Source organism: Glandiceps talaboti, chromosome 10 (genome assembly GCF_964340395.1).
Source record: "Glandiceps talaboti chromosome 10, keGlaTala1.1, whole genome shotgun sequence".
NCBI lineage: Eukaryota > Metazoa > Hemichordata > Enteropneusta > Spengelidae > Glandiceps > Glandiceps talaboti.
The window spans coordinates 22733856-22749563 of NC_135558.1; the positions used below are offsets into that span (position 1 = coordinate 22733856).

Genomic DNA, 15708 nt, shown 5'->3' on the forward strand with positions numbered 1-15708 from the left:
GCAGTGCACTGGATTTGACGACAAAGTGAGGTCTTAACACAGCTGTGTTGTTACCGACTTTTTATGGGTGAACACAGCCAGTACATTGTAATCAAATAAGTTGACAACGAAAAAGTAATTACGTCCATATCACGTGACTAGAGATTATCTCTTTAATTATGTATACTTTATTACAACTTAATATGTCGGGACAAACCATTTTTAAAGAGGTGAATATGTTACATGTATATCGTGTTTTTCTGTCTTTACCTACGCATTCAGATGAACCAATCAGGAAATCATCAATTTATAATCACGAAATGAAGGATTTTGATTGATTTTATCTGTGAGGAACTCGATATTCCGACGAAAACCCTTACAGCAATGTCGGGAACCCCGGAAAATAATGGTGGGATTTTAATTACTAACAAGGTGGCTAGGGTTGTCGTCTGACTATTGTTGGCGCTCTTTTCTCTGCAGTACACATGTTGGTTTCAGCTGACACAGTCATTAAGTATTCTGTAATTTGATTCGCTGTTGGTAATCATTAAGTCTCATTCAACCAAGGTTCAATACTGGCAAAAGGCTCAGTTTTGACACTACAACTGTACCGCTAACAAGCCTCCCCTCCATCGTCTGGTGAACGTAATCAACTCCATGTAATACGTCGTGTCGCCCAGGAACAGTGTAACAGACAAGGGGAATCTTGAACGTCGTCTCTTTAGGTGTCGACATAGTGCTGAGCCGATCGCGGTCAACCTGACTGTTGGAAACACGTAGCCATTGTAGTTGCATATACACGGAGCTGAGTTGCTAAAGATCGTGGAATGGTTGTACACAGCGCTGTTCCATAACTGTATCACAAAAGAATTACCACTAACGAACTATTATTGTGTTGGGGATATAACGGTAGTCAGGATATTTAAACATCCCTGAATGGATAGTAAAAACGCTCAGTTCGACGCCGTAACGGGTAAGTATAGTATTGTGCAAACAGAGCCTGTTTTCATGTTTTCATCGAAATCCGTGAGCAGTTCTCACCGATACTGAGGGGTGCGTCGTGTTGTTATTATCTAACGTGGTTCTACAGTGTATTTCTGTGATAGGGATGTTTTGAGCTCGGCTGTACTGTGTTGTTTGGCGGTAAAGGCGGTCTAGTTGAGTGATTAAGCCAACAGCTGCGTTGAGACTGCACTTAGTAATGCGTGACCTCAGCCGTTCAGAGGGATCCTACTACCTAGCATAACGGTTCGAATTGAATACATTACATCGTTGTTGACAGCTCGGAAGAAACACGACTGTCTTTCCAAACATTCCGCCTGTCCTCAGACGGTGAAATAACCATGAAAACACCGGGGTGGTCGCCCTACCGAGACCGCAGACTCTCATTTGACAGCACACCCAGCATTACCCCGCTCGAGCTGATTGTTTGTACGGTCATTGCGATGTATATATTCAAACCATTTACAGTGACACGCTGCCATAAAATTACTGCTATAAAAATACTTCCAGTTCCACTCCCTTCCTCCATCCACAACTGAAAGTATTTATGGCTCGTTTTATTATTGTCTCATTTTGGGGGTATTTTCATATACATAATTTTTTTTCATTGCAGCCACAATGCAGCAACAGTCAACAACACAAAACAACAATACTACCAACCTGAGGTCCTGTGCTGGATGTTGTTTAAAAATCAGCGATAGGTTTTTGCTCCATGCCCTGGACAGATATTGGCACACCGGCTGTTTAAAGTGTACGTGTTGTGGGGCGCAACTGGGTGAATTAGGGCCGTCATGTTTTTCAAAAGGCGGAATGATCCTATGTAAAAAGGACTATTTAAGGTGAGTGCAATTGCATTTTCCTTAATGACTTAATTAACGTAAAAGTCGTGCGGCTGTACGCGTGTTGGTTGTCTGATGCATAATTGCCTGCACAGTACAGCTTCCATTTACCCGTCCATCACGGCCGTTCGGCTTGTTTTCAAAGCTGCCCAATTACGATCCGAATGCATGCCTGATTGACAGACTACGAACTCTTCTCGTCGAAATGGAATCTATTGTACGCCTGGAGAGGTACATTGACTCATGTTTACTGTACTAGCCCACAGAAGGCCTGCTGAATGTTTGAACTTTAGAAAGCATTCGTATCTGCTGTCAGCTTCAACCCTTCAGAGCTAATACCACTGTTTTTGTTGAGGTACTTATTACGCTTTTATTGGATTCCATTTACCGTGAGTTAGATGGAAAACAAACGGGCATGTCAATGACAATAATTCCTAATGCAGTCTGTTACACTCATCAGCCGAGATCTCGTTTCTGACCGCTTTTATCGGGGTTTTTGCTCAAACAAATTATCTGAATATGGAAGGCCAAACGTGTAACTTAAAAGGAAATCACCCCCGGCCAAGCAGTGGTGCCTGTAATGGCGTGCAAATTAAATTTAGCTCGTCCAATGGAAGTAGGAACAGTACTTGTAAGCATTTAGTGTGTATTGAGCCAGTTGTCATTGCGCGTGCGCAAAAGGGTTCTATATTAGCCCTAAGAATTATAATTGCTATTACGGGCCTGTATTACACATTTATTGAATTCAAGAGTCGGCACTCATTGTGAATGGTGTACACGTTTACTAGATTCAATCGAAGCAAACGTAAACGGGGCTAATCACTGGTATAGGAAAGTGGTCGCAGAGAAGTGTACTTTAAGTACAGCAGAGAAAATGCCTACCTGGCGACACCTCAAGTCTTCGAGTATGCACTTAGACCAACCATCACTGTTTTATATGACTATGCAAATATATTATTGAACAAAGGTATCTCCTTTAATAGCTTTCCAATAATGCTCCTAAATGAAGTTTGCATTAGTGATATTTATGTAGAATTAATGTAACATTTGTTCCTGCACGACAATCACATGCACAGTACACAGTCAAATCCCAATAGGATATTTCTGTACTAAAATCACTAGTCCTTCTGTGATAATTTCTGCCTTCACATATAAGTTTCAATATATATGATAATGTGAAATGGACTCCCCCCACCTGCCAAACGATTTATCATTGTGGGGTAATATGTCTGAAATATACACGGATAGGGGAATAGTGATTTTCCTCTGTGATGAAATCCTACGATTTTTGTATGATGAGGAGTTATAGAAGCATAATATATCATCGGCGAGTAGACCGCGTTTGATCCCATTCAGCCCATTACTGGGTCTCGGAAGACTTAGCTCAGCCATTCCTATCTCTTCCAGATCGGCTTTTATCAACACAACACTTGGCGATATTGTAGAATTCCATCTCCCGTCCTTAGAGACCACAGAATCATTAAAGCCCAGCTCGCTATGGTAATACACGTTAGAGGGCTCATTAAATCTTAGTAAACGCTGTAGTGTTTGCAGAAGGGACATTACTTACTTGTGTTTAACCCCGACTCAACTATTAGTATTCCGTAATGCAGTTTTTCGGTTCTCAGATAAATAAAGAATGAGCCGAACCTCACTGTGAATCTACTAATGAACAGAAAATACGCAGGAACTCGTTAGCCCATTGTAACCAACAATGTCCACAGCGAGACGACACGATTTTTCATTTAGCCTACAGTTGTCGGGTTTCTCGGCTTAAGCAGAAATGACATGACAATGCATGGGTGAAAAATGACTAGCCGAACCGCCTCGTAAAACTACTTTTCCAGCTCGTGTAATGAAAAAGTATTAAAGTTAATTTCCTATGTCATTAATATATATAGACTCAGCGTGGATTAAAACATATGGAGTGAACGTATGATGTCTAAGTCTTATGAAATGAACTGGGGAGAATAAAAAGCAATAATGGTTAATCGTACATGTAGTTGTGTCAGGCGTGTAAGGGGCCGACCCAAGGTGACACCTCGTACAGTTTCTACATGAAGAAAAACTGCTCGATTTTTTTCTCGTTCAATTGAGCATTTAGAAGAAATGTCCCCGTTTTAAATTGATGCAATAAATATTGCAATGGTATAGCACACACTGAGGAATACAACACCATGTGTCAACACTAAGGAAGTAATTGTGTGTACTACGTCATCAAAGACTGCATTTTAAGGTACGCGTTTCCATATTCATCTAGTGTGAGGAGCGAAATCGTATTCTGTGTTTTAGGATTACCGAAGTATTATAGTGAATGTTAACCATGCACTGGTGAAGTACGCCAAGTATCGTACACAGTGTTGGTCAATTTCTATCTTAGATGCCAAGTTTTACATTCATAGTGAATCATGAGAATATCAAAAATGTTGCTGTAGTAAATTAACAAATACTGCAAAAGTCAACAACAACTCTTGATCGGCCTCGAAAACTTCCCGAGGAGACGAATATTTTGCATATGAAATAAAATTGAAAGACAACATATATTGATGAATTCTCAGTATTTGCAATACCTGTACGCACGTCTCATAAGTTATCAACCTGTACGACATGTACGGGTGTACCTTTGTACAGTGTACGGACACCGAGAACGACTGTACACGTTTTAGGCTACAACTCTCTCAATTATTACTCGTAAACTACGTTGTCATGGATTTATGTAATGTCGAAAAATTGAAGGTTGTTTTCATTACCAACGACATTGGCTCGCGAAGATTTGTGTGTACTTTATTTGACATTCCCATAGGAGTCAATTCGACACTTTATCACCCAGTTGTACGACTCCATGTGTTGTCTGAAAGAGGCAGATTGCTTTCATCAACAGGTCCAAGTGAGTACCTGCAACTTAAGTAAATCGACTTAGATCTTAAGTTGTCATTACGGTGGTCTTTACTGGCGTAGAGACCAGCCGATTTGAGTGCTATTGAATTCTCGAAGGGGTTAATTGAGACATCACACGACTTGGACGATCAAGCTAACCATGCATGGCACCATTATGCGGTGTTGTATGATATATCACCAGATCGTATGTTCAGTTGCCGCGGTGGTATACTTCACTACAATCCTCCATTTTGAGTCGCAATTATGAGACAGTGATATCCCCACTAATTTAACACAAATTTGGTCCCAATTGCCATGTATTGATTCGTGGGACAACCCCTCTTCACCCACACACAATCGTCGAGCACTTGTCTTGTTTTCTGAAAAACTCTTCACAAAGCCGCGAACAATGCAGCGATCCGGATTAGATGTTGTTGACAGACAAATTCGATCCGAGCTGCCGCGTCTTAATGTGTTCCATTGTGTTACTGTAATATACAGTTAACTAAATTACGTTTAGATAGTATTATTGGGCAGTTAATTTTAAACCATTAAAACCTTTTAATATTGCGTGTATTGAACTCGGGAGTGAAAATAGCCGCTTTGAATTTAGTGAATTGCACGTCTGCAACATTTCACTTGGAAAGCTCTCGTCGGGCTAGACAGCCTGTGGGTGGCTCGCCCTACTTCGTAAAAAGGCTAGCACTCGAAGGGAATTAAGTCCAAATTTGACGTGCTATTATAATTCCACGTTACAAGAACTGAACGTAGATACTGTAAACATCCTAGAGTTGTATCGCAGTGCTCATAATGGACTGCACTTATCGCTAGATTGTCTTTTACAAGAGTTGTGACTTAAATTGAAACCAATTTCGCACAAGTGCCTAGTAGATATCATCTCAACTCTGCGTAATAGCGGACCAAACAAATATCCATCAGGCAAAACTAATGTCGCAACTGTCAGGTGTTAGACTCGCTCGGGAGTTCAAATTCTGTTGCATTACTGTACTAATCGTTCCAAAAAAGCTTGAAACTAGATCCACGCTGACGTACAGTCTCACACGTTTATTTTCACTCATACAGTGATTGCAACAACTAGCAACAACATTTAAATTTAATAAAAGCTACAGAACTAGTTTGTTTTGCCAACTTTATTTACAACAATTTCCTACTAATTTGTAATTGCTAAATTTGAAAATGGATCATCAGTTTTCAAATTAAATAAAAGACCATACGTAAGAAACCAGAAGGAAGAGGCCTTTGTCTTGAATAAAATAAAGAACCCACTTTTATATCGTAAAATTCTAAAATTCTGTCTGGGGTTATTCGCTGAGACCAATGCAATTACTTGCACAATGACATACGATGTGACCCAGAATGTAACCTGTTTTAATCTGTTCTATCGTTGAACGCGAATGTCAAGGCCAAGAACACGAGACATCAACTAAGAATGCTGACTGTTAACTTGAACTTCATGTGACTAGCCTTACGTTTTCACGTTCTACATCGGAAACAACAGGTTATAGCTGTTAGGAATCAGATTGGCAAGTTACATAACGCACATCTATACTAAACATAAACACCACATCATAAAGCACTGTGCATGTTGTACGGGATTTAAAAATACACATTAATTTATTGATAAATAAAAACCTACTATATTTATTGTACCTTGGACTTAACAGTTCGAAAATTAATTTGATGATATATCATAGTCCACTATTGATGTTGATATATTGATCGTGCCCCCCCCCCCCCACCTCCCTCCTTCATTTCACTTCTGTTACACAGACGTCGTAACATGGATTATTAAATTGCAATTATTAGAGTTTTACATGCTGTGTATGTTAGGGAAACTTGTTGAGAATACCTCCGTCGTAGTTCATGCAGTATAGCGTTAACAATCCACTGCAGAGTGTACATTCGTGGTCTTCATGCAGTATAGCGTTAACAATCCACTGCAGAGTGTACATTCGTGGTCTTCATGCAGTATAGCGTTAACAATCCACTGCAGAGTGTACATTCGTGGTCTTCATGCAATACAGCTCGAACTCTCCACGTTTGTGTTGTCATGTTATATTAGTTAAGTTCGTGGAGCTGTAACTTACTCCATGTTTATGTTTTGGTCTTCAGACTTTTCGGAAACACAGGGGCCTGTAGCGCGTGTGGACAGTCAATACCAGCCAGTGAGTTCGTAATGAGGGCACAGGGCAATGTTTATCACCTGAAATGTTTTGCGTGCAGTTCTTGTCATCATCAGCTGGTCCCAGGGGACAGGTTTCTTTTAGTCAACGGAAGTTTGTTCTGTGAGACTGACCATCAGAAATTACTCAAAGCCAATAACAATACAGGAATCAGGGCACGAAATAAGGTAAGAACTGTAATATATTAATGTATATGGAGAGAGAGACAGAGAGGGAACAGACAATGTGGGCTGAAGAGAGAAGTATTGGGTGTGATAGATGTATGGATATAGGTCGTAGATAGATACGTAACTAGATCTATAGGTCAATAATAGATACATGGGTAAATAGATAAGTGAATAGATTTAAAGTATGCAATAAATTTATAGATAGATGTATAGATGGATGGATAGACAGGTAGATAGTCAGTGAGACAGACAGACAGGTAGGTAGGTAGATGGGTGGGTAGGTAGGAAGGTAGGAAGGTAGGTAGGTAGATGGATGGATGGATGGATGGATAGATAGATGGATGGATGGATGGATGGATGGATAGATAGATAGATAGATAGATAGATTTATAGATAGATAGATAGATAGATTTATAGATAGATAGATAGATAGATAGATAGATAGATAGATAGATAGATAGATAGATATGAAATGGGAGAATATGGGGATTATATAACGGGACTGAAACGAAGTCTTTTCCAGTAATTTGTCACATTTTGTGTTGGACTTCATCTGCGTAAAAGCTTGTCCGAGGAAAACGTTGAAGAGTTTAGTTTAGAAACCTTCTACCCATAGGCACTAAAAAGGTCAAAATGTGCACTAACCATGGTGAGTGGGTTGATCATATAGCAGCACTAGCTAGGTACCAGTAATTTTGGACTACGAATACTTAAAACATAGTCATCATGCAAATTAACGGTTTCCTCAAACAAAGTCCATGAATGCCGTATTGTTTGAAATTTGACAATATTTGAACAACTTCCACGAATTTCATTAAAATTTCAATTTGAAATTATATTCTCCGAGACATATAACTGTAAGGCTGGTGACTAGCCACAACACACGTAACTTTTCAACGTCAACACGTGAAAGAATTATATATATTATATTATATTGTTATTATTCACTGTTTATGCTATATGTTCAAATGAAACTGATTAGTGTGTGTGTGTGTGTGTGTATTTAAATGAGGGTAACTTCAACGATCGGAGAAGACGGGTTACGATTGCCATTTCACGTGCTATGTATGCATGCATGTCTGTCTGTCATTGGTAAACATGACCTTGGCAGAATTAACATACTTAGTAACCTTGTAGGTGACATCGCTGTGTGCAATCTAAATTTGGTTTGCTTATGTCGCTTAGTTAAACATTATTTATTTGCCAATGGACACCCTTTGTAAATTAAAAGTTTCATCGGCTCGTTGTAAATTCAGAGATTGTTTGTGATTCTGGGTGACAATTTGATCGAGTTCCAAGATAAGGTTGTGAAGCATTTGGGTTATTTGACAAGGAAAAACTTACGACTTGTAAATATATGGACGCATAGGGTCTATGATGGAAGCATAGGGTCTATAATGGAAGCAAGTGTCACGAACATTGATGTTTAGGGTGTATGTGTACACATGTAATACACTGACAGACAGACACACGCACACACACACTGACAGACACACAAACACTGTGTATGTGTGTATGTATGTATGTATGTATGTATGTATGTATGTATGTACAATGTATGTATGTATGTATGTATGTATGTATGTATGTATGTATGTATGTGTTTCGGTGTCTCTTGTATGCCTGTAAGTGTGGCCTTACAACTGCATGTGTGCGTCAATACATGGCATAAATGCACACAAGCAACGGTGGACTGTCAACATACCACGTTAACATAGTTCGCAAGTAGCACTGACCACAGCAACTACTACGTGTTTGTAGATTGCATTGATCGTTTCTAAACAGCAGCTCAGTGATTGAGCTGTTTTAATTTTAAAATGACAGACTGTATAAGGTTAAATGGCGGTGTAGGGTGATAGCATGATCAAGCCAAATATAAAGAAACCATAAACACTGCCTATTATCCATGTCTCTCAATATGACAGTTTTAATTTAACGGGCCTTGTCAAACTTAATAGGACAAAATATGTTCAATATTACCAAGCATATTACGAACCAAATAAATTAGATAAGTCACCTCCAATATAGTGTATTTCCAATAAAGTTCTTTAATTAATTTTGCACGCAAGTCGTTCACGGCTGTCAATCAAAACTTCATACCAGTAGATTTTGATTAGAGCGATCTCGGAAAATTGGTGCCCGTATTCTATTATTTGCGTCTGTTCAATTGAGTGAAAATTCACAATTTCTACTGGACAAGTGAATGGGAAATTTAATCATAAATATGGCTGGGAATGGAAAGGAACAGAAGTTTAATTTGACGTTCATATCACGCATTTTGATCTCGGTAATAGCGATTGTGCGTATGTTGATAACGTCTTGTGTCGTCAATAGGAACATATACAAGCTGTAACTTTTCCATTTCCGTATTCAAATTGAAACAATAGCAAAAAGTGATGTGTTGAGATCATAAGGATTCCATGGTATCGATTTGGGAGATTATGAATAAAGTCGAAGCAAACATGGCAATGGCAATTACAGTCTCCGAGGCTCGGTTGAAAACTCTTTTCTGTATCACACCTGATTTTAATCGAAGTGAATGTCAAGAGCTATCAATAGCTTACAGCTTTGTTTTACACTGACACTCCTAATTAATGGTACAATACAACCAAATTGTGAAAAGTTTTTTTCTGCTCAACTGGGATCGCTCACTTACATGCACACATTGCTCTCATTTTAATTGAAGTATTTTCTATTACCGTTATTGCAGTTTTATGGTCGTAGCTGAAATTGGCCATCATTTCAGATCAAAATTTAAGAAATTCCTGAATTAATCTGAAATTGCTGGCGGGAAAACTGGTTGCAGACGATATAAAACGGCGCTGCCAATTTACGTTCTAGTATATGAGATCATGCAGTGAGATGTCACAAGAGAACGATACTCGTGTAGGCTAGCATACGCACGTTAATTGGAACTCTATTTATGACTACAATTTCAATTTAGAAATTCATTATTTCTACTGGAGCATGTATCACACTGGGACAGTGTCGGCCTAGATTGCGAGCGACTGTTCTGCGTATCTGAGTACTCCCCGTGGGCAGGTGCAAGAACAAGAAAACCAAATATGATCCCCGCTTGATTAATTTCTAGAGTACAAAGTGGGCGGAAATGGGAATCATCTCTGTTAGAAGGAGAACGTATTTACCAAATGAAGTAATAGAAAATGAAAAATTCCATGCTTGCTGGAACAGCCAATATTGAGAATCACTAGTCATAAAAATAAACACTTCTATTTCCTCCTTGTGATGAGTTCTGCGCACATACCCATGTCCATACAAAGAGAATCCATTAGAACCCTAATCAGACCCGTATTTGTTTAAACCATCTTTCAGGCAAATTAATTTCCAGTCGGAAAATGAATTGGGAAATATTTCGCCGCTGGAGATGATCTGCGTCCACGTCTGATGACTTCCTTTTCAGCTGCCATAGTTTGCAATTCTATCACTTCGTCGTCTGATTTCCAATTGTGTCCCATCTCAGATGGCGGTCTCACGCTCTCGTGTAAATAGTCAAAGAGAGACCTAATTCGATTAAGATGTCACTTGATGAGTCTTTTTGAAGGAGAAAAATACCCCTGTTCTAAGTGAAAACCATTTCCTGGCGTTGAAAATAACTACATGATGTATTCGTGTATATACAGACGAACGTCTCTCATTAAAGCATTTCTATTAAACTTCCAATTTACAGAGGTTAATTGGTATTGGGACTTCTACAATTGCATCTGATTGGCAATTTATAAAACCGATCTATTAATTTAACAAAGTACTTGCTAATTAATTAGATGCTGTAAATAGTGTCTTTCAAGACAACCATATTGCTCGTCGGGAACACCGGTTTTAATTTCGTCATATGAATATAACATTACGGCATACAGCTGTACATATACAATGCGGAGGATTTAGCGATTTTTTCCAACTGCCAGCGTGCAAGAAAATGTCGCTAATAACTAATACATGAACGTTATGCTACAATAAAAATGCCTCATTGGGTGAACCGTTCGCCTTTTGGTCAAGTTTTTAGGACTGTTTCCACCGGCATGGCAGCCAACGCATGGCAATATATAATTAAAGTTGAAATGTACAAGGACGCTTTACGATTTAATTAACAGAAAACTTCTTTGTTATTTCCACAATTTAATAAGCCGTGGAATCTTTGTGGCCCACAAAGAACACGACACCAAAGTTTTTATTGATGAAGACTACAGGAGTATTGGAGGCTGGGTTTGGCTCAGTCTTTGTTTACAAAGAGAGGGTCGTTGTTGTGGGGGTACTATTTACTATTCAAAATTAACTTGGAATGAGAACGCCTACCCACTAATGAAAAGACTGGTATCATAAAACATGCCCGCAGAAAGTGATTAAATTTGACGCTTTGTTGTCTGTCGACGGAATTGGAAGGCTGGCTTCTCCTAAACAACTGAAGTTGCGTTCAAAGCATATGTCATACCGCGACGCCTAATTCCTAACGGACCAAATTGAGCCGGTTTTTTGTTTGTTTGAGTTCGTGAGCTGAAGTCCGATTTGAATTGCTTGCAATTGGGTCTCCGTATACCAAATAAACAAACTATTGAGTGTACACATGAACATGTGTTCGTTATGATTTCCATATCTCAACACTTTGGAGTTTTATAGACGCCATTAACTTTCACTGATGAAAAAATGTCAATTGGAATTTCAATAAGATATGATATGATATGAATAGAAAGGGTGTTGAGTTTCAGAAAAAAAATAAAATTGAAAAAAAAAGAATTGAAACTATTTAACACTAAAATTGACGGGAACGTATGGTGTGTGCAGATGTTATTCTATTCTCATCATGTCTAAATCCCAGATGGCTGTGTGTCACTAATTAAATATTTACTCATTGAAAAAAAGGGTAGGGTATACCCCCACTGTTACTAAAAAATAAATCGTTTTCCAATAACGAGATCGTCATGACAAAAGGCCTAAGCAAACTGGTTTGATAAAAACCTTGTCAACTGTAGAGCACAGTTCGATAATTGGCCTGTATATTATATATTGAAGTTTAAAGTTATTCAATTTCATTCCATCCCATCGTGATATAGATATATAGTTTGTATACAGTGCCATTGGTGAAGAGAAAGTTAATTACGACATACGGTTATATGGAATCCAATTAGTGTATGCATTCAAAATTGCAAAGCAATTGTGGAATGAAAAAATACATACATTATTAAACCTACCATCAATATCATGTTACTTATATAGCATATTATTGGGGTGTAATCGTGGTTTGGCTCGTAAAAACGACAGCGTAAAACAAACATAACTGTCCAATTAGAATATTTATTTTAATATCAAATGTAGGAATTTACAGAAAATTTGTATTGTCTTGTCAAACGTTACGGACATACCACGCTATTTTATAGGTTACAGGGGAGGGGATACTATCACAAAATCGCACAACCGATCATTGCTGGAATTATTACTATTACAAACGGTAAAATAATTAGAAAAAGAAGAAACGCCATTCGGGTGTGTGTTGTCGAAGAGCTGTAATTTTCCTTGGTGGAAAGACAACTATAGTGTCTGAAGCTTCGCTGTACGAAGCACTATTAATAAAGTAGTCGGGTTAATTTACATTATTACTTGAGAGATAATTAAACCGCGGAACAACAGGCCTATTATTAAGAGTCAGAATTTCCATTACACTAAACATGGCGGATATTAAATATCCTGTTAGCCGAAGTACATTTATCACATTGGTGACTGGAAAATAGAAAATCTAATAAGGTCAGACCCGCCTTAATTACTTCTCGCTTATCACGATACTTAAGTTATTATTGAACGTCGTTAATTGGATTACAGTGCCAAGTATGTCCCAATTTGGTATGCGCATTGTGTTACTAAGGTGGTCCTCCCATGATAAGCTTGACAAGTAAACACACAGCAAGTTAACCCGATGTGTCTTATGTAAAAGTTGCTGATTGTCAACAGGTGGATATCTGATTGTGATCAGACAGAACAAATATTAATTTACTCTTTTTTATCTATTGGCATCCACAGGTGTGCTAAATGGGGTCAAAGCATGACAGAAGATTTCAAAGTCCCGCAGAGTTCGGTTTCAACACCTTGGAATAATGCAGTCATATTAGCACAGTGTGCAGCTCGTGCAATGGACGTTTTTACCAGTATATACACCTCTGTGCAGAAATCACGGACTACAAAGATAAAAGACTTTTTTGACTACTACTGCTGATATCTGTATTGAGAAAATAACTGAAGGACAAATTGAAACTGGGGATATGAACTCCAAAATCATGTATTATTTAACACTGTAAATAGTTTTATTGCTGGGCGTAACTCAATTATATTTAAACGGGAATGTTTCAAAACTCCGATGTTTTAGTTACCATTTTACAAGTGCTTTTTTCCAGTGTCTGTTTTCAACGTTCGTCTACGGATCAGACTCGTGGATTGCTTTACTGACCGTTTTTTCTTGATATGGGGGGTTTAACTATTTCGTTACTTCTTGATATATGGGGGGGGGGGGATGGGGGGTTAACTATTTCGTTACTTCTTGAAGAATAATGCATACAAATGTAGAGGTAAATTGTTTTGTAAAATTATGATTTGAGATGACATTTAGGAATAAGTGCAATTGTGGACTCACTGTGTATAAACAGTGTATGATAACTGAGTTTTTACAAGCCAAAAAGGTCAAATGACGTATTTATGTTGACCCAACCAACCGAAGCAGTTAGTGTCCCGGTGTTGCTATGACCTTTGACCCCGGATGACAATCGCTAAAAAGCTTTCTTTTCATAATATACCGCCTTCACGAATTACAATTTTCGTGTTATTTTATGATGAATATACCAGGGGTTTGTTTACAGACTGCCTTTAATTATACCATGTGCTAGAACCTGCTTATTTGTCGATGTTTTCTATGTACAGATAAACCTATCTAGTGGTACAAGTCGTTATTTCTGTTAGCCACCATTATAGTGGTGTTGTTGGTCACATTACTTTCAAAGATTATGAAATTCTTGACACATAGTCACTCTAAGCCAAACACCATCTTACATATACATCTCCAGTTCGTTTTTTCTTCTATGTCATTTTCAGCGTATTTGTCATTAAAAAAACAAGTGAATTCAACTTCTTTTTTTCAATGTGTTTTATTGAAATATTTATTATGTACACGCATGTGTAATGTCGAACCCCCCCCCCCGTATACACGCACGTGTAATGTCGAACCCCCCCCCCCCCGGTGTACATGCACGTGTAATATCGAACTCTCCGATTAGCGCTTACCCTGTACATGTATACTTCTATCTTCAAATGGAAATTCATCTGTGTTGGTAAACCATAGTATTCAATTTAACTTTCGTTATATATACTTCTAGGTTAGCTATAGTCACTGTGATAAAATGACGTGGCTACCCACGCCTCCTATGCCCAGTCTCACTGGCTACACGCTACTTATTTTTGAGACTCGGGATATGTTCACGTATTATTATAACTTGCACAAAACTGTGCCAGAGGTGAAACATGTACATTACCGTTTTAGATCGTATTTGTGTAGTATTAATAAATCCTTTTGTGGACTCGCATATTAATAGCCATATTTGTAATAGTCCTAAATTGTAATACGTGGCATTGAAACACAACACCTCGGATGGTAATAGAACTCCGACCCAATTTTAAAATTGCACATTATACCTAAGTCAACATTGCATTCCTGCCAGTGAAAGGCGGTTCTCTTCATATTTTTTTGAATGATATATTTATATTTTTTGTATAAAAACCGCCAATTCTCTATCAATATGAAGTACGCTGTATTCTGACGTCACTTATCAGACAATGATGGTTTCTGTTATTGATTGTTATTACTCACTATTTCCCTCCATTATACCATGTATACAGTTCAAATCCTATTTTCTATAGTTCAGCTGTCTCTGGGATCGAACATTGTGTTTACATCTCGTTAATACGTAATTTGGCGGTGCAATTTTCAGCGAGTTTTGTTTAAATCACAACCACACGCGTTACACTTACCACAGGGTTGTGTCTAACGATTATGTACGTTGTCAATAGAGAGTACGCATAATGGGAGAACGGTCGATTTACGATTGAAATTATTTTCCCGAGTGCTCCAAAACTTGATTGAAGTCCTAGCAATCAGTGATACTTACACAAAAAAAGTATTAAAAGATTTAAATCTATCTTGGACCCCATCTCGTATTGAGTCTGTGATATTTTCTTTCTCACACTCGCTGTATGCTGTTTGTTCTCATATGTTCTAGTTATCGCACTTAGCACCCGGTAATGACGGACTTCATAGCAAGAATTTCAGTGCTAATACACTGCTAATGGGTCAGACTTATAGAATCCTAATAATGGCCAGATTAGTGAGGGGCCTCCTTAAACATTCAATGCGATTAAGTGGAACACACATTAAGGGATATCTCACATGGCGAATCACTCGCTGCTCGATTGAGCCTTGCTCAAAGAGAAGGGATTTTCTCTCGGCAATCGAAGTATTACACAATGTGTATTGTGTTGGTACACGCAACAAAATATTGTCATGAACTCAATACCTGGATATTTTGTGTTTAATCTTACTAGATTGCAGTGCTATTACAAATACAACCATGATCCTACCAGCACATTTTT

General features: G+C 38.3%; 1 protein-coding gene across 4 annotated transcripts; it reads left to right on the forward strand.

The window, feature by feature from the left end:
• Window positions 1-509: 509 nt before the first annotated feature.
• On the forward strand, window positions 510-13533 carry LOC144441062 (LIM domain transcription factor LMO4.2-like). Of its 4 annotated transcripts, none has more exons than XM_078130581.1 (4): window positions 510-952; window positions 1595-1820; window positions 6831-7068; window positions 13096-13533. In XM_078130581.1, the coding sequence occupies exons 1-4, from the start codon at window positions 916-918 to the stop codon at window positions 13102-13104; spliced, it is 510 nt and encodes a 169-aa protein (XP_077986707.1). In that variant the 5' UTR covers window positions 510-915; the 3' UTR covers window positions 13105-13533. The 4 variants fall into 4 exon arrangements, with proteins under 4 accessions (XP_077986707.1, XP_077986708.1, XP_077986706.1 ...); XM_078130582.1 differs by lacking the exon at window positions 510-952 and adding an exon at window positions 1114-1227; XM_078130580.1 differs by lacking the exon at window positions 510-952 and adding an exon at window positions 1278-1410.
• The last annotated feature ends 2175 nt before the right edge of the window (window positions 13534-15708 follow it).